This window comes from Syngnathus scovelli, chromosome 16 (assembly GCF_024217435.2).
Source record: "Syngnathus scovelli strain Florida chromosome 16, RoL_Ssco_1.2, whole genome shotgun sequence".
In the NCBI taxonomy this organism is placed as follows: domain Eukaryota; kingdom Metazoa; phylum Chordata; class Actinopteri; order Syngnathiformes; family Syngnathidae; genus Syngnathus; species Syngnathus scovelli.
Genome location: NC_090862.1, coordinates 8083936 through 8102581, shown reverse-complemented (window position 1 = coordinate 8102581; position 18646 = coordinate 8083936). Strand labels below are relative to the sequence as shown.

General features: G+C 45.5%; 3 protein-coding genes across 4 annotated transcripts; 1 reads left to right on the top strand and 2 right to left on the bottom strand.

Moving 5' to 3' along the window:
- Nucleotides 1-2497: 2497 nt before the first annotated feature.
- On the bottom strand, nt 2498-7031 carry rundc1 (RUN domain containing 1). Its single transcript, XM_049744966.2, has 5 exons — nt 6442-7031; nt 5371-5529; nt 4925-5123; nt 4751-4852; nt 2498-4668 (listed from the first exon to the last, which is right to left on the bottom strand). The coding sequence occupies exons 1-5, from the start codon at nt 6832-6834 to the stop codon at nt 3803-3805; spliced, it is 1719 nt and encodes a 572-aa protein (XP_049600923.1). The 5' UTR covers nt 6835-7031; the 3' UTR covers nt 2498-3802.
- A 1642-nt stretch (nt 7032-8673) lies between these two features.
- On the bottom strand, nt 8674-12044 carry grna (granulin a). The gene is made up of 9 exons (XM_049744578.1): nt 11899-12044; nt 11668-11787; nt 11122-11203; nt 10938-11038; nt 10721-10874; nt 10147-10244; nt 9832-10062; nt 9288-9551; nt 8674-8954 (listed from the first exon to the last, which is right to left on the bottom strand). Exons 2-9 carry the CDS (start codon nt 11785-11787, stop codon nt 8811-8813), a joined length of 1194 nt encoding a protein of 397 aa, XP_049600535.1. The 5' UTR covers nt 11899-12044; the 3' UTR covers nt 8674-8810.
- Nucleotides 12045-12677: 633 nt separating this feature from the next.
- Nucleotides 12678-18086, top strand: slc25a39 (solute carrier family 25 member 39). 2 transcript variants are annotated; one of them, XM_049744580.2, is made up of 12 exons: nt 12680-12910; nt 14342-14455; nt 14789-14848; nt 14982-15032; nt 15323-15432; nt 15576-15643; nt 15710-15834; nt 16293-16466; nt 16583-16692; nt 16837-16918; nt 17001-17081; nt 17153-18086. In XM_049744580.2, the coding sequence occupies exons 2-12, from the start codon at nt 14359-14361 to the stop codon at nt 17269-17271; spliced, it is 1077 nt and encodes a 358-aa protein (XP_049600537.1). In that variant the 5' UTR covers nt 12680-12910; nt 14342-14358; the 3' UTR covers nt 17272-18086. The 2 variants fall into 2 exon arrangements, with proteins under 2 accessions (XP_049600538.1, XP_049600537.1); XM_049744581.2 differs by lacking the exon at nt 14982-15032 and having other exon boundaries at nt 12678-12910.
- Nucleotides 18087-18646: the final 560 nt, after the last annotated feature.

Below are 18646 nucleotides of genomic sequence, written 5' to 3'. Positions count from 1 at the left end.
CTTGTCTTGTCTTGTCTTGTCTTGTCTTGTCTTGTCTTGTCTTCTCCTGTCTTGTCTTGTCTTCTCCTGTCTTGTCTTGTCTTCTCCTGTCTTGTCTTGTCTTCTCCTGTCTTGTCTTGTCTTCTCCTGTCTTGTCTTGTCTTCTCCTGTCTTGTCTTGTCTTGTCTTCTCCTGTCTTGTCTTGTCTTGTCTTCTCCTGTCTTGTCTTGTCTTGTCTTCTCCTGTCTTGTCTTGTCTTCTCCTGTCTTGTCTTGTCTTCTCCTGTCTTGTCTTGTCTTCTCCTGTCTTGTCTTGTCTTCTCCTGTCTTGTCTTGTCTTCTCCTGTCTTGTCTTGTCTTCTCCTGTCTTGTCTTGTCTTCTCCTGTCTTGTCTTGTCTTCTCCTGTCTTGTCTTGTCTTCTCCTGTCTTGTCTTGTCTTCTCCTGTCTTGTCTTGTCTTCTCCTGTCTTGTCTTGTCTTCTCCTGTCTTGTCCTGTCTTCTCCTGTCTTGTCCTGTCTTGTCCTGTCCGTCGGGGAGCTGGACGTGTGAAGAGATGCGAGCGCGCCAGCTAAACAACGTAAATAAAGACAATCCGCCAGTCAGCCCGAGAACAGCACAAGGGTAGCAAAGGAACGTCATCGGCCTCGTCGTAGTCAACAAAGTCGTGCTTTGAAAGTCTACATATTTGTCGCTTGTTGCTTGGCTGGATTCGGGCTCTTTATTTCGATCACGTAAGAAGCTTCGAAAAATACACAAAAGCGGCCGTCAAAGTTAAAGAATCCCTATGATCTTATTCAATATACTTATAAACAAGACCAACGCGGTGTTGCGCACAATTTATTGATCCAGTAACGGAAATGCGTGCTAGTTCAACAAAAAGGACACACACGCACACAAAAAAATGGTGCAGATGTAATGAATATGATTAAATTATGCTTTTAATTGTATGTAAATACAATGTGAATATGCTTAAATTATGCTTTTAATTGTATGTGAAGGGTGTACAGTTTATTGTTGGAAGTATTTTGGGTTTAGGAAGTAAAAGACACAGAAAAGAAGCAAGAAAACCCAGAAGCTGTCACGTCTTGTCCCCAACTGCTCCACTATGTGTCGTCTTGGTTTCTGTCTGTGTGCTCGCCCCTCCCCTCCTGTGTGCCCATGATCAGTGTGATTATTCCCACTTGCCTCTCGTTACCTGTCGTGTATATAACTCCTGTCTGCCCCTCACTCCCTGTTGGATCATTGGTTGTGGTTGTTCGGTGTTGGCTTTATGTTGTGTGTTCATGTCATGATGTCTTTTTGGTTCCTGTCATTGGTAATGTCACCCTGTCTTTTTGTTTCACGTCTTTTTGGTCAGTCACGTTGTTAATAAAGGGAAATGTGCTTTCGGCAGTTTGCAAACATATTTTTAAGTGTTAAACTTATAATTATATCATATTAATATCTAGTATTGGAGTGCTCGTGTGGATTGGTGGGTGGCGAAGAATGTGCAGGCAAACTGCATGAACTTGTTTTCGTTGAAGTGTTGTGGATAGGCCCACGTCTGTCACGTCTTGTCCCCAACTGCTCCACTATGTGTCTGTCTTGGTTTCTGTCTGTGTGCTCGCCCCTCCCCTCCTGTGTGCCCATGATCGGTGTGATTATTCCCACCTGCCTCTCGTTACCTGTCGTGTATATAAGTCCTGTCTGCCCCTCACTCCCTGTCGGATCATTGGTTGTGGTTGTTCGGTGTTGGATTTATGTTGTGTGTTCATGTTATGATATCTTTTTGGTTCCTGTTCCTGTCATTGGTAATGTCACCCTGTCTTTTTGTTTCACGTCTTTTTGGTCAGTCACGTTGTTAGGTTTTGTTAAGTCATGTCAGTTGCCGAGTCTGTTAGTTTGCGTTCTTCAATAAACCCTGGTCCAAGCTGCACTTGGTCGTCCTGCTCCATTTCCACTTCGATCCTGACAGAAGCAGCTGAGGAGTTGATCACATTTCATCTGTTTACATGTCAATGTATTTGTGTTTAGAATTTTTATTTTATTTTTTTTAAAATGAAAAGAACACAAGGGCAGCTCGGTGACGCACTGGGTAGCTCGCCCGCCTCACAGTTAGGAGGATCTGGGTTCGATTCCACCTCCGGCCCTCCCTGTGTGGAGTTTGTATGTTCTCCCCGGGCCCGCGTGGGTTTTCTCCGGGCACTCCTGTTTCCTCCCACATCCCAAAAACATGCTTGGTAGGCCGATTGAAGACTCCACATTGTCCCTAGGTGTGAGTGCAAGTGCAAATGGTTGTTTGTCTCTGTGTGCCCTGCGATTGGCTGGCAACCGGTTCAGGGTGTCCCCCGCCTACTGCCCGATGACGGCTGGGATAGGCTCCAGCACACCCGCGACCCCCGTGGGGACTAGGCGGTTCAGAAAATGGATGGATGGATGGATGGAAAAGAACATAAATAGCTAAATTTTCACAATTCAGGCCTGGCAGCAGTTGAGTGTTGTTTGAGATGTCCTTTGTTGAGGAAGGAAAACAAAGATGTGGAGTAACAGTTGGTTCTTTATTGGCAAGATTTTGGGTTGTTTAATGGCGGCCAGTACGCGAGGCACGGCAGCAGATGATACAACAACTCCCATTCTCCAGGTCAGAAGGTTTTATACTGTCCGCCGGAAAAGCGTCACCGGACCATTTGGTATCAATGTGCATTTGGGAAGTAACCCCCCTGTGTGTGTGTGTGTGTGTGTGTGTATGCGCGCGTGTGTGCGTTTGCACGTGTTGTGTCCGCGCTTTTGATTGAGCAGTCATGTTTATATAAAATAAGAAGAGGATTTACACATTTGAACATGAAAATGTATACAAGTTTGTCTAAACCACAGGTGTCAAACTCAAGGCCCGAGGGCCAGATACGGCCTGCCACATCATTTTATGTGGCCCGTGAAGACAAATTGTGCATCAAATTCATGTCATTACTAGAATTGCAAATTGTCTTCACTTTTAATATGTTTTTTTTAAATATTTGACCAGTTTTTACTCATCTGATTTGAAAATTATTTGTCAGTTTATTTTGTAGCTTTTACTCTATATTATATGAGCTGCTCATACATTTATTTGGGTTAACAGTCATAATGGCCCTCCAAAAGAAGCTATGACTACAATGCAGCGCGTGAAAAAAATGAGTTTGACACCCCTGCTCTAAACTAACAGAATATGTACACATTTCTGTTTCTCCCATTTCACAGCTGCTTTTACAAGTATGCTGATATGGTCCAATAAACGAATACATCTCTATGCATAAGTAACAATATAGAATATATAATAACAATAATATAACACAACATTTTCTACTTTTCTGGTCTGACTTGTTGCTCGTGTCCTTGTTAGCACTTTAAAACATACGACACGTGTGTAGGTAGCACTTTAATAGCAACGACGGTGTTTACATTCAAGGAGAAGATAGACTTGACACAACCAATATGGTATACCTACAGTCATATCACATCAAATATTTTTCAATGAAACAAGAAAAGCAGCAAAGTCAGTCACTGTGCAAGTGCCTCCTCATTTGTGGATTGTCAGCCATGAGGGTCGAGATACTTTTGTACTCTGTCAGTAGCAGAATGTTGAGGATAATCAGAAAGCTGTCACTGGGTGGGTGCTCGAGGGCCGCGTTTGATTTTCAGACAGGAAAGATTGACTGGCTCAATTAGAGATACGTTTCAAAACGAGTTAATGTAAGTACAGAACCTAAGATCCCTCATTTTAATCCCTCATTTTAATCACATAATACTTGATAATTGTTTGAATTGTGATTTGGCCTTCTCCATTGATAGCGGCGGTCAGGCGTGCTCAGAAAGCATCCTTGATGTTCTTGAGCTGCCGCACGGCCAGGTCGACGGGCAGGTCAAACTTGAGGTGGCTGATGCGGCCCAGGATGCGCAGGGCGCCCTCGAAGCCGGTCTGCGCCATGTAGCTCCAGGCCAGGTAGTGTGGGTGCACCAGCGTGCCCGCCTTGCACAGCAGGTTGAGCCACGAAACCAGCCGCTGCTCGTTGAGCGCCATGCACACCAGTGCCTTGAACTCCGTGTCGGGGCCTCGCTTGTAGCGCCCGTGCTCCTTCAGAACTGTGTGGATGGCCCACAGCAGGGACTGTTTGGGGGTGACGGTCACCGGACCATCCCCTACCGGCAGGCTGAAGGACTGCGAGAGCTGGCGGGCAGGCGACTCTGCGAAGGCCTTGCCGTTTTTGGCGTGGTAGTACTTGACAAAGAGCTCCCAGGGGTGTATGGTTTGGGGGCCGGCAGTCCGGTGGGGCAGAAAGCAGGAGATGGGCGCCAGGACGAGGCTGACGGTCTGCGACGGCGACACCAGACCGTGAGCCAGCAAGTCTTTGAGAACCAAGGCCAGGTCCTTGCGTACGCACGTGGTCAGCTCGTCGCGTGGTCCCAGAGCGGAGTTCCCGGTGTAGTTGACCACGTGGTCCGTGCCGGGCTGGTGGCGCGAGCCCAGCACACGGACCTTGTCCACAGCGGCCTCCAGACGGCGGAGCAGAGGACCGTAGTCACGTTGCGCAGAGTCCTGCGGCCACACGCCCGATGGAGCCTGGCCGGCGGAGCAGCCGAATTGGCTGACGGCGAAGATCTGGAGCACTGCCAGAGCCTTCTGGATCAGCTGCAGGCCCGTCTCACGCATCCTCCGTGCCTGCTCCGGGTCCGCTGGTGAAGACAAGCGGACAATATCAATCCGTTAATGGAAAATAACAGAACCAGAAAAGCCTGGAGTACCAGTCAGACTCACCAGTCCTCTTTCCTCTGGGGGTTCTGGACTTGGCCGAGGCAGCTAGAGGCTGCTGACCGCATGTGTTATCGTCGCCGCCCAGTAGAGGGTTGCCCACCTCATCTGGGAAGAGAGCAACGCGCTTAGTCCCTCAAACCTCCACAATGTTGTGCGGAATACGAGGCTGCTGCTTACCCTGAATGAAGTTGATGAACATCTCCAAGTCTCTAATCTGCGTCTTGAGCTGCTCCACCAGCTGCTCCTTCACCCGCGCTGGGTTAACGATCTGCGCGATGGCGGTGTCCACTCTCCGCCGCAGCTCCTCGGGCGACAGGTTGCCGATGTCCTCATTCAGGTTGACGTCCAATTTCTTGATCAGCTCGTCGATGATGACCTAACCATCATAGCGGCGGGTTACAAACAATTAGGAGAGTAATAGTGTACATTGTGATAGGTGAACGCAGGTTCGATGATCGCAAAATTGCCTCGTCTGAGGTTACCATTTCGATACTAAAATACTTCAGCTCCAATAGGGTGTCGTCAATATACTTGTTTTTTTTCCCCCGACCATTCTCGGCAGGGCTCGTCATTCTCCCCGCAGGACTACTGCAGGAAGCGAAAGTGGCCATCGGCGTTCTTACCTTCTGCCGCTCCATGACAACCGATTGCGGCAGCGAGTCGTAGCTGCCCTCCTGGTAGGCAAAGCGCTCCAGGTCATCCAGCTGCGTCTTGAGCTGGACGATGAGATCTTTTTGCTTCTCCCGTTGAGCCTCCAGACGCTCTCGCTTCTCCCGTTCGCTCTGGAACGCAAACCACAGGCATTTAAACACAAATAGTGCCGCAGCGCATATAGACAGACAATGACAACAGTCACAGGCAGATCAGTCGGGTGTGAAACTCTTCTTTGTGTGGGTCCATTTATTGGTAGTATACTGCCCCCTGGTAGTCAGTCAAGTTAAGGTTCCTATGGGAACAGCTCTCAGTATGTATGATGCAGTGCAGTTACTTCTGGCACCATGCTTAATAAATTAATACAGAGTCAAAAATGAGCATTACTACCTTTGAAAAGGGAGATTTTTAAAAAAAAGCAGCAACAACCTTGTTGCAAGCGTGAAAATATTTTGAGCGTATTTGTACATAGAAAATATACAAAAATGAATGACGGGAAATTTCAAATGAAAATGGAGACAAACGTGTAGTACAACTCACCAGGTCCTCCTGCTGGTGAAGCATGTGTGAAGGTAGCAAAGACATGAAGTACAGGAAGTAAACACTGGCTGAGTACACAACAGCCTTCATCAAATAAGAAACCATCTGCATATTTTCTTTTACTGACATTCAGACTTCCTGATGGTGCTCTCAGGCAAGGTAAGACTGAAAACCACAAGATGAGATACAGTGATAGAAGAAGAGAAAAAGAAGGCATGCGACGCAGAAAGCCGCTTAAGTCTGACGTTATTTATTGCCATGTGACGTCATGCTGACACGGACATGGACGCCCTTCGCTCAAAAGTCTCATTTATTCATTTATCCGTTTTTTGATTGTATTGCCAGCATTGGTTTATCTTAGGAGACGAAATCGAACATGTTTTGTATGTATAAATTAATTGTAGTACATGACTTAAAGGCGTGTCTAAAGCCGAAGAAAGTAAACACAAGAAGCTAAAGTCTCGCATGACAACAAATGAAATGTTGCGTTTTCCCCCGCTCACCGTGTTGTGGAGGTGCTGGGGGTCCCGGGGCCCGCAGCCGAGCACATGTGGGCATCCCCGGAAGGCGAACTCCTCCAACTCCGTGAGCATCTTTTCCTTCTCGTCGCTCTGCGCGTGGACGATCTGCTTGAGTCGGAACTGCACCTGGGCAAAGTGCGACGTGAGCGCAAGCAGCGACGAATTGAGTAACTCCTGCTCCTCCTCCAGCTTCCTCAGCCGCCCTGCCATTTCGTCGTCGACGTCGCCTCCGCCGACCGAGGTTGTCCGCCGAGGCTGACCGCCACTCGCGCGCTCCTCTTCGGGGTTGGCCACCGCGCCCACCGGCGCCCAGCGCTCGCCGGCGCCGGCCAGCGCGGCCTCGCTATCCGACGCTGAAAGCTCCTCCGTAGACATGGTGAACGGAGGCGCCCTCTAATAATAATTCTCTCTCGGTTTAGAACGTGATAATGAACTAAATCACGAAAAAATAGAGCCGATCACCGTTATAGAGACAGGTGTATCGCCATTTTGATGCAGACTGACTCATACGTCAGTGTGAGACGCGTTGGCCAATCACAGGTTATCCGAAAGTAACAAATAACCTACGTCACAGCAGAAGCGTTTTATCCAATCACAGAATACCCGGAAATCTAGCGGTTTATGTGCGTAGGATGTGCATTCCAGTTCTTTTAGGTGAAATGAATCTTTAGAATCAGTTCACTCAAAAGATTTGTTAAAACGAATCGTTCAATGAATCCCCCCTAAAACACACACACACGCACTCACACACACACTTATACGTTTTTTTGTTTTTTTTGTTTTTTTTTACATCCAGTGGAAACAACCCATACACATCAAACAATACAACTACACAACCCCCCCCCCACCCCTCCAAATTATTATATATTATAATAATTGGCTCGGGTAACACATTTCTTTCTATAATACAACACTTACACACTGATCCGTTGACAACAGTCTCTCACCCGGTCGTGAACTGATTCGTTCATGAACGGAAAATTACGTCACTAACTCGTAAAGTCCCTCCTCCATCTAACGCTCGCTGGCGCTGCTGATTGGTCTTCAGGAGTGAGTGAGTGAGTGACAGACAGCATTGCTATGCTATTGCCAGCCGACACACGTTATGCCGACATTGATATTTTAATTTTGTATTTGTTGGCCAGTAGTTGATGGTGTTATTATACCGAATGTGTTTCTGTTTATGTTTGAATAAAAGGTTGAAAAAAAAAAACGTTATGCATAATTTTGGGGACACCAACTCATATAACAACGTAAAACACATACATATTGTCATATAAAACAGTTAACCAAATGTCTGGTTTTTATGTTTTGAATGGCGAATATAAAAACAAGGAATAAAACACCAGACAAGTTATAACAAATGTTTATAATAATAATAATAATAATAATAATAATAATAATAATAATAATAATAATAATAATAATAATGAAAGTACATTTCAAACCAGCAATCAAATGTGGAACTGCAGTCGATATCGTGGATAACAACATTTAAGCATATATAGGCATACACGTTATTTAAAACCTACCATAAGTAAATCTACATTCTGGCTTCCATAGTTCACGCTATGAGACGCAACATATTCACTGACTGATCCGTTGATGCACAAGAAGGCATTTCACTCATTGACTCGTTCGCGAACGGGAAAGCCAGGATTCGTTCCCTCACTGATCGGTTCTCATGGTGAACTGGAAATGCGAATCACTCAGTGAGTGATTCACTCACTGAGTGATTCGTTCACTCACAGATTCGTTCGTTGGTGAACGGGAAATGCAATTCCCGACTCGTTCGTGAACGGGAAGTTACGTCACTGACTCGTAAAGTCCCTCCTCCATCTAACGCTCGCTGGCGCTGCTGATTGGCTGATTTTCTTCTTCGTTTTGTTTTACGGCGAGGTAGCACCAGCTTCAATGGGCATTACTGACATTTACTGGTTGAAGTTATATATGAAAGGAAAAAAAAGAACGAATCACTTTAGGAAGTGATTGGTTCACTCTCGTTCACTGAAAAGATTCGCTCTTTTTGAACGGATCGTTCACTCACGAGCCAACACTAATCCTGCGTCCTCCGAACGTGGGAAATGAAAACGATCCCACTCGGATTATTGCATTTCCGACCTCAAAAGAAGACAGTATCTTCAACAAAGATGCTTGAGTCCGATGAATTGTTTGTTCTTAACACATTTAAAGCCAATTCAAACAGTAGGCCAGTTTGAGCTTCAAATCACGTTAAATCTTTAATGTATTGTTGAGACTACAATCAGAACATCTACCACAATATATCAGTGAACAGGATTTTTACATTGGTATGTTTTATGTAGTACAAAAGGAAACAAAAGGGCAGCGTTTCACACCTCATCAAACCGTTGCTTTTTGTTGGTGTTAGAGGGCAACATGAGCCAGGGAAGGTCGCCGTTCAAGATGCACTGGCCTCTCGCCGTGCACCTGTAGCCGGCCTTACAGCAGTGCTTCATGTCACTGCAACACACCGCCTGCATGTGAGGAAAAAGAGAAAGTTATTTCCAAATTTGCTCTCATGAAAGCTTCAACCAGGGCTGGTTATCATATTTTAATATTACTTGTACTTATAATCAACCATTGGTTGATTTACAGGTAGAAATATGCATTTTACTCCTTTTTTACATTATTATATTCACATTAATTATTATATATTATTTATATTCACCAATTATTTAATGTACTAATATTTAAGCTGTAGTTTTTTAATGTAATGTATTTTAAAATAAAATACGTTGAATCATATGTAGACTAAAATGTATTATATTTTAACCCCACCCACGGTTCTGGAAAGCTAAGGACCGTACATTAGCAAAAGGGCAGCATCCCCATTCCGTGGGCGAAATCTTGCAGCAGGTCTGCCCGTCGTTGCACAGGCTCCCATCGTCGCACTTTACAAATCCCAGCTTTACGGCGGTGACGAGGGTCCGGAGCGGGACCATAGAAGGGATGCTTGCCGGAAGTTGAGGGTACCACGGGAGCGCCACGTTCCCTTTGACGCATTTGCTGCGCATCTCGTCGCACGTGTAGTCAGTGGGACAGCAGTGGTGGCCGTCAGGACAGCACACGGCCTGTCATAGAGGTAGTGAAACTGAAGTTGAGCGTAACTCTCGCTTCTGCTTTCACAAGCAGTCATGCTTAGTTCCTCATTGCTTTGTTATTACTGATAGCTGGTGGGTCACTTAGTTGGTGTATATATTTGTTGTTTGAGGGGGTACCTAAATGGTGGCGGAAGAGAGAAACAATGTAGTGATTGGTTGCGAGAATAAACTTTTAAACAAACTGGACATTTGGTTAATAACGTGACTTGAGTCAAGCGCAAGTAAGAGATGTGTACTGTCAATTATTCACCTGAGGGAGAGGGCAGCATCCCCATGCTCCAGTTTGGGTCTTGCAGCAGGTGGAGCTCTCAGCGCAAGTGTATGTGGCGTCGCATCTCACTTCCATTTCCTGCTGCCTGGGCGTGGCAGGCTCTTTCTCCAACCAGGGCACCGAGCGCCATTCCAGATCGCACGTCTGAGCGGCTATGTTGCACCTGTGACCTTTAGGGCAGCAGTGGAGGTAATCACTGCAGCAAACCGCCTGGGAAGAGAATCCACAAAGCAGAGAAAAAAAAAGTCATCATGCAACAGTTAAAAAAATTTCAATTTGCAGACACCATGTTACCTCTGGTAGAGGACAGCAGGACCATTGACCTTGTGTGTTTTTACAACAAGTGGTGCCATCTCTGCAGTGGATTTTGTCGTCACAGGGGACGACATTGGCTGCAAAAAGAGCACAAAGGATTGAATTGAAAAACACGTTCACCAAAAAAAACCTATGACCCGTAAGACCAGAATGACAACAAGCAATGTGTGGCAACATGCCTTGACACACCCGCCTCAATGGGACGCATCTTTTTGTTTTGACATTAAGTCTGGATGTGGTTCACTGCATTAGAATGCGCACCAAATCAACATAAACATTTCATATTCACCACAGAGGATCTTCAGAGGTTTCAGAGCTTTTTGCGGGTCAAAGCACAAAACATGCCTCGACTTTCAATTAAACTCCCTAATCTGCACGCGACGACAAAACTTGGCACTACGTGCGCGATGCTATCACTTCAACGTCTCATCACCACACTTCCCCTTTAAGCTTTTAATCACACGCGAGCATTGTCAACGGTTGCTCCACGCTGACACAATTGCTCTTCTGAATGTGGAAGTCCCCTCGGGGTGTGTGTGAAGGGGTTACTGACCTCGCCGGTTCTCCCAGTCGGCTCTCCTCCTGGCAGGAAGCTTGTCCCACATTGGCGTATCCTCGCCGTCCTCAGGGGAGACGCAGACGGAGCGTTGCACGTCACACAAGCTGCCCGCCGGGCAACAGTGCACTTTGTCTTCACAGCACACGGCCTGTTTGGACAGCATGAACGCACACTCAGGACACGGACAACCCCCCCCTTCAACTTTTTGTACCTTTGACAGGGGGCAGCATCCCCAAGTGCCTTGCAGGTTCTCGCAACAAGTGCTGCCGTTGGGGCACTCGGAAGCCTTGTCGCTGCACAGCACCACCGACTCTGTGCAAGAAACAACATCAAGATGAAGTAAACTTTCAGCAATGTTTGTGTGTTAAAAGTCAAGAGGAGTAATAAAAAAGAACCCGGTATGAAGCACCACAGGCTGTCGGCACTGCAGCGGTGACCCTCCCGACAACAATGCTTCCCATCAGCGCAGGCCAGTTCCTGTTGGAAGAATCCGGTTTACTCAGATCCTTGATCAAAATGGGACTATACTGCAATTGGATTTGAGTAATTCCACGCTTATACAATTTAACTGTATTGAATGTATTATAATTCATCATCTTACTGTATATGATCAGGATTGAGCAGTTTCATGCTAAATTGAAGTTTTCTTTGACAAATGTGAGAAGTGAGAAATGTTTCAAACATAACATTTCAACAACTGAAACTTTCAACCACTACCATAAGTGTATTTCACTTTATCTTTGGAGCAGAAGCCTTGTTCACATTTCCAACCTTCAACTTTCAGTCTCCATTTCTCCTAATGTCAGCATGTCCTCACTCCGACATGAAGAAACTTTGCAGGTTATTTAACATTAGTGACACTCAACCTTTGAGCACATTTGGTTTCTTTTGACTGCGGGCGGGCTTTGCTTTGCGTGGTAACTGGTAACGTGTGCTATCACCTGGACAGAGGGGCTGCACTGAAAGCTGCTGGTGGGTTGGTGACCATCCTGACACATCCCACCAAGCGGACCCTCAAGCAGAAGCAGCATGGCCCAGCACAACACAGCCAGGCTCGGCATCTGAAATCGTGTTACATAATCACAGTAATCACATATCAATAAAATCATATTCACTCCAGGCAAGTGCTCAGGCCTGGGGTTTGAAAAAAAGTCAATGAATGCAGCTCTCACCTTGACGTTGAACTATAAATGGCTTGCGAGTGAAGCAGCGTAGCGTCAGAGTGCTTCTGACTGTACAAAGTGCTGATTTAAACACGCCCATTGACTGTAATAGCACATGCCCATGTGGTTTCCTTTTTTCTTTAGCTGCGAAACAGAAACTTCAACTGTATCAGGCTGCTTTTTTCTTTAAATTACAGATTTTTGAGTGGGAGGCATGCTTGCATGTGGTTACAAGTATTGTGTATTTAAAAAAATTAATAAATCAAAACTATTTATAGAAACATAACTCATAAAAAATACAAATATAATTGTGTTTAAACTGTTTAAACATTTGCAATCCATCCATTTTCTAAACCGATTGTTTTGGAAAATTTGATAAAAATTATATACAACAAATGCTGCTATACTTGACTTTTATTTGTACATTGTATGTCTACATGCTTTCGACATTAAAGGTGAAAAGGCGTATAAATAATGTGCTGTAGTTTCCTCTGTAAAACAAAATGTACACATGCACTACATGTCTTTGTTATTCAGTATTTTTAAACAATTTGGTAGCGTGACATTGTTATATTTGACTAACTCTTCCAATAGGTCAGTCAGTGAAATTCCAGTAGCTTCAAATGTTTTGGTTTCAACGCTCCAACATTTGTTTTTCTGGTCTCGACAATGAGCTTCACCTTGACTTGTTTACATGCTGCAACTTGCAGTGCGTCCTTCCTCCTTTCAGAGGCGACAGAGCAACGTGGAGAATGCGGCCATTTTAGCGCTGACGTTTATATTACATGGACCGACCGGCTTCCTCCTCACGTAAACCGACTACTCGCGCACGTCACTTTGTATATCTGCGAAGCTGACATTCACTGCATTGATGAACGCCCCTCGCCAAATACACGTTTGAATGTCTTAACACTATGGACGAAGACAGTTAACGATAGTCGTGCGGGACTGCTGAAAACATCTTCAGGAGCATGGGGGAAGCTGTTTGGCGAAGTGTCATAAATCTAAATTTACAGTAAAGGTGAGTAGAAACAACGTGGATGCTAACTGGCTAGCTGGCTAGCTTACAACGCATGAGAGTTGCTGAGTGACATGCTAGCTCGAAATGCTGTTCATTCAGAATATTCGGTTGCCTGTGTTTATCGTAAGACTATGCAGTTACACCTACCTACTTGTAATAACATTTTTAAAAGAAACCTAGGGTTTCACGTGATAATGAGCAAGCCACGATGACAGCACACTGAAGAGTACATAATGTTCGCTTTGCAACCTCATCCAAACGCCTATGTTGCCCTCTTTGGACTTCCATCCAAGTAATCTCCCATGCCACACTTTTCCCTTTAAAATTAAATGTGATCTAAATGACGTCAGTATTGTCATGGAGTTTAATATGAGACGCGGTGCATTGTGTCATAATGGGTGAAAGTGACCATGCATTCGACTTCTACCAATGGGAGCCTTTTGCGTTTTTTAATAACATTAACGTTTTGCAAGAAAGGTATTTATTTACTTCGTACTTTGTTCCCCCTAACGCAGATGCCTGATCAACCAAGACTAGACAATATGGTATTAAAATAAATATTACTTTTTGGTCTGCTGTCCCATTTGCTTGTCTGGTTAACAAATAATAATGGCATCATTGAAAACAATGTTTACTTTTTTGCATTAAGTTGCATCGGCGTTTAAAGACATGATATGGGTAAGTGACCAAAAAAAAAAAAAAAAAAAAACTCTTGAAATATCTTCTTGGGAACATGTACCCGGTCCTCCTGTTTTTCGCGACCTCGAATGCTACTTTTTCACGTTAGTTTTATCTGTGAGTCAACGCAACCAAAGAAAAACAATCCTGGCTTGAAAGGACATAATTTGGGTCCTATATTTGTTACAAAAATAGATGTTTGCTATTGCAAAAAGAAAGAAAAAAAAGAGTAGCAGATAAATGAATGCATTTAGAATAATTGATAAATTTGATTAACCCCCCTTGTTTTTACCCCCCCAAAAAAGAGTAGCATCTAAATGAATGAATTTAGGATAATTGATACATTTGATTAATGACCCCTGACTCGCCTGCTCTAATGTGACGCCAGTTGAAATGGTGTGCCCTTTGCAAGCCTGGCTGTGGCTGCGTAACGATATTTGACTTATGCAACGCATTGATAAGCTATCGCCAGAGGCCCAATTAGCAACTCCGCCTATCAACACGCTTTTGTGTGTGCTTGACTCACATTTTCTTGCATTAACGTGAAACATAACTACCATGTCTTTAGCCTAATAAGCCAATATTTGATGGGACGTTATTAACGTAACAATAATATTTAAAAAAACAACAACAACACAAGCCACTGCACGGCTTCACTCGCACAACTAGCAGGCGTGGAGGCACGCGGTCACGCCGGCGCCTGGCGGAGAGGGTCAGTAAACGCCTCCGTGGCGTTCACTGTTCTGTGTTTAGGGCAACAGGTGGGCACGATGGCGGAACGGGCCACCGGTGGCGCGTCGGCCGCCATCTCTCCAGTGCAGCAGATGCTGGCCTCTGGCACTGGAGCCCTCCTCACGTCCGTTTTGGGTGAGAGATTTGAGAGAGAGAGAGAAACTTGGAGATTTTTACCTTGACTTACGAGTGCCCCCAAACTTCGGTTTATATCTTTTTGTAGTTACAAACAAATACTTTTAGGCTTTGACCACAACAACAGTGATTATAAGAGTTTTTCACCAAGTAATAGAGCATGGGTCGCCCCCAAAATCTAATGAATCGATCAAGCCGAATCTCACATTATAAATTGCGTCACGAGCTTGGTATTGGAATGACCAAAACTCGTAAGTCAAGGTAACACTGGCCGAATTTGGGTGACGGATGACCATTGGAGGTTCGTTGCTCATTCTTTCAAACCGTTTGCAGTCACGCCTCTGGATGTGGTGAAGATCAGGCTGCAGGCCCAGCAGAGTCCCCTCCATCAAGGTAGCCCACTTCCCGACTTCTTCCGTGGTGTTGATGTGGTCACGCTCACATAACAAGCTGCCGGCCAGGCGGATGACGTTTGAGCAATTTTTAACATCCAGACGCTTCTTTTGCTTCTGCTTTCTTTCCAAAGCTTTAACTCGCGATGCTGCTTCCTGGGCTGCTGTCACCCACCCCTCCAAGTGTGAGTACTGGACCCTCACCCGCTGCACGCATACACCTCTCTACATTTGTACTCTTCTCAGTGTGGCCTTGCTCCCATCATAACACGTGCGTGTGTGTGTGTTTAAACAACCCCCCTCACCCCCCGTTGTTGGCACGCGAGTGTTTGTGCGGTGGTTGCTCTGGTCACAATCACGTCTGACCTGTGAAAAGTGCTCCATAACAAATGATGAGCTTCAGGCTATTTTTTTCTAGACGTCCTTCCAAGGTCAAAGGTCATGACGCTCTGTTTTTCTCTCTCTCTTGGCCCAGGGAGATGCTTCCTCTATTGCAACGGCTTGATGGACCACATCTACGTGTGTCAGAACAGAAGCAACTGCACCAGCTGGTACAAGCCGCAAACGCATTTCAGCGGAACCCTGGTGAGTTCATGGCAGATAGGAAAACGGTGACAAATGGCCGCTGAGCCCCGCCGCAAAAAAGCTGCAGCCTTTCCCAAAAGCGGTGTATAAGAACCGAAAGCAAAACGTTTGTGAGTAACTCATCCTGTGTCTTTGCGGGGCAGGATGCTTTTGTGAAAATCTCCCGACATGAAGGACTCAAATCGTTGTGGAGCGGCCTCCCACCCACACTGTCAGTAATTTGCCTCGCAGTCTTGCCAAAACAACACAAACGTGTCTAAAAGGCGTATGATTGTAGCATCATGGCCGTGCCTGCCACCGTCATCTACTTCACCTGCTACGATCAGCTGCGGGACTTCCTGCGTGTTCGCATGGGTTTCCACGGCGAACACATTCCACTCCTGGCTGGGGGTCTTGCCCGATGTAAGACTGCAAAAACACATATGGATAAAAATTAGATGCAGCGTGACTAAGTCTGTTGTGTTTGAAGCATAAGCAATCTTATCTTTAGTTTTATTAGTGGGGGTTATATATTGGACGTAGTCGCGACAGGAAAAAGTCTGTGATATAAATTTAATTTTTTTAGTTAAAAGGTATAGTTGAGTCTCTAGTTTCTCAAAGTGTCCGGTCGGCTAGCGCCCTCCTGTGGCCTGGCAAAGAATCACTGCTTCAGCGATTCAGTTGTGCAGTGGTACCTTGAGATGAAGCGACCTGACTTTTCTTAAAACGTCCACGTAGCTTTGCTCCTGATTATCTCTAGCTAACAAACAGTCCAAAAAGCCATAGACGGGCTAATGAATAGCATCTATGCTGGATCAACACAAGTAGGGAGTGGGGGCACCTCTCCATCGGAGGCCTAAATCTCTCCATGTGTCTTACAGTGGGTGCCGTGACGGTCATCAGTCCTCTGGAGTTGATCCGCACCAAGATGCAGTCCCGCCGCCTGACGTACAGCGAGCTGTGCGTTTGCATGCGCAGCTCTGTGGCGCAGGGGGGCCTCATGTCACTGTGGCGCGGCTGGGGGCCCACTGTTCTCAGAGACGTCCCCTTCTCTGGTGTGAACCACTACCATGTTTGTTCCGACTCAGCGGTGGTTTGATATCATCGTAATGTCGTTTTGACATGTTTGTGTGTCTGCTGTGTCCAATTTCTCCTCTTTGTGGATGCGCAGCAATTTACTGGTTCAACTACGAGCTGATGAAAGCGCGTCTGTGTCAACGATCGCAAATCGCTCAGGCCAACTTCACCATCAGCTTCACCGCCGGCGCCGCCTCGGGAACGGTTTGTATCAAACTCACACAAACTCACCTTCTGTTTGGAAAACAAAGTTATGTTCAACTTGGGCCCAGTTAGACAAGGAAGGCTGCTGCTACAACACTGCTGTCAATGACATCCAACTGCTGTATCTCTTGTCCCAAATGTCAGATCGCCGCCATCTTGACGCTGCCTTTTGATGTAGTGAAGACTCGCAGACAGATCCAACTAGGAGAGATGGACACACTCGCAGGTGCGTAGACCGCCGCGGGAATTTACGAGAAACGACAAAGTCGTCATTGCTGTCGTCTCATTACTCTCGCTGGTCCTCGTAGCCCCGTCCAATAAAACGGTGTCCACGTGGCGCATCATGAGGGACATCTGGAGCGAGGTGGGCTATCGGGGGCTCTTTGCAGGTACACATCGTCGTCTCGCTCACACATAATGTGTAAAATAAATAAAAAAAACATGGACACTTTGTTTTCAGGTTTCTTGCCCAGAGTGATCAAAGTGGCGCCGGCCTGCGCTGTCATGATCAGCACCTACGAGTTTGGGAAGGCCTTTTTTCAGAATGTCAACCAGGATCAACAGCCCCTGCCGTCATAAAGTGACGGAGCGACTCTCGAATAGTTTTTTACCTTTGTAATTTCCTCACTAGGTTTAGGATCAAACTTTAGCCGGCACCAATTCAAGTTTTTAGCATGTCCTAATCGAGTTCAATGTCGGGGTGAGTTCCAAACCACATTCCGCTAATTAGGATCCATTTTTGCATTTCCGAACAAGGGTTAGGCTGATGTACCGAATCGACAATATCCACAATTCATTTTAATAACGGTCAAGAAGCTGCTGTCACAATGCCTCATGGGAAATCCATGAAGAGAGGACTGCATGAGCACAGACGCATGATCAAGCTGCTGAAGCTGCATGGACGCTCATTCAGTCAGTCAGTTATTAATCATTCATTCTTTCAGTCAGTCAGTGAGGGCTTCACAGAAACACTTTGGACTTGTATTTTGAATTTCGGCATTGACCCAGAACAGCAATTGTATTTTGAATTTCGGCATTGACCCAGAACAGCACTTATATATGAATGCCCTCATACGTAAACGGCTCCACTTCAACTCAGTAAGCTGTCAACTACTTCTCCTTCCTCACATGTGGAACAAAGCCATAGGACAAGATGGGATCCAAACAAATAAGAAAATGGAAATTTGCTGTACATTCTGACGCAAGCATGACACATCCTCACAGCTTGAAAGACAACTTTCAAATAATGAAGTCCCGATGATGGCTGTTGAATCAATGGGAATTTACATAGAAGATATGAAGAATTTCTTACAGCACTGTCATGAAATATAATTGTTGCCTTAAGGTGAAATGTTTCTGTTTTTTCAGTTAAATAAATGGTATTTTGAGTTTCATTTTATTTTTGAGAAATTACGCACATTGTTGTTAGGCTTTTTTCACGGGATAGGGGCCGGCTACTATCGGGAATAGCCTCCATAGCAGACCTAGGCAAATTACGGCCTGCGGGCCACATCCGGTCCTGTGTGCGTCCCTGTCCGGCCCGCATGAGGCCAATCGTAAATTATATTTGATTACTACTTAATTAAAAATATATATATATAGTGTCGTGCGTGCAATACAACTGTTTTGCTTTTATTTTGAAAGGCGTCGCACTTCCGTGTAGCGTACGTGTAAGTGAGCTGTGAGCGAAGGTGAACAGTGCGAAGTAATGCTGCCCGAGAAATGTGTGCTGACACAGAAAAGAAAAGTTGACAAGGAGCGCTGTGTTTTCAATAAGACATGGACTGCCAAGTATTTCTTTACAGAAATAAAAGGTAAAGCCGTGTGCCTGATTTGTGGTGCACAGGTCGCTGTGTTTAAAGAATATAATTTGAGTCGCCACTACACGACCAAGCATGAAAAAAAATACATGATAAACAGGGCGCATCAGAGGCTGATGCATTGCTAGTAAAAC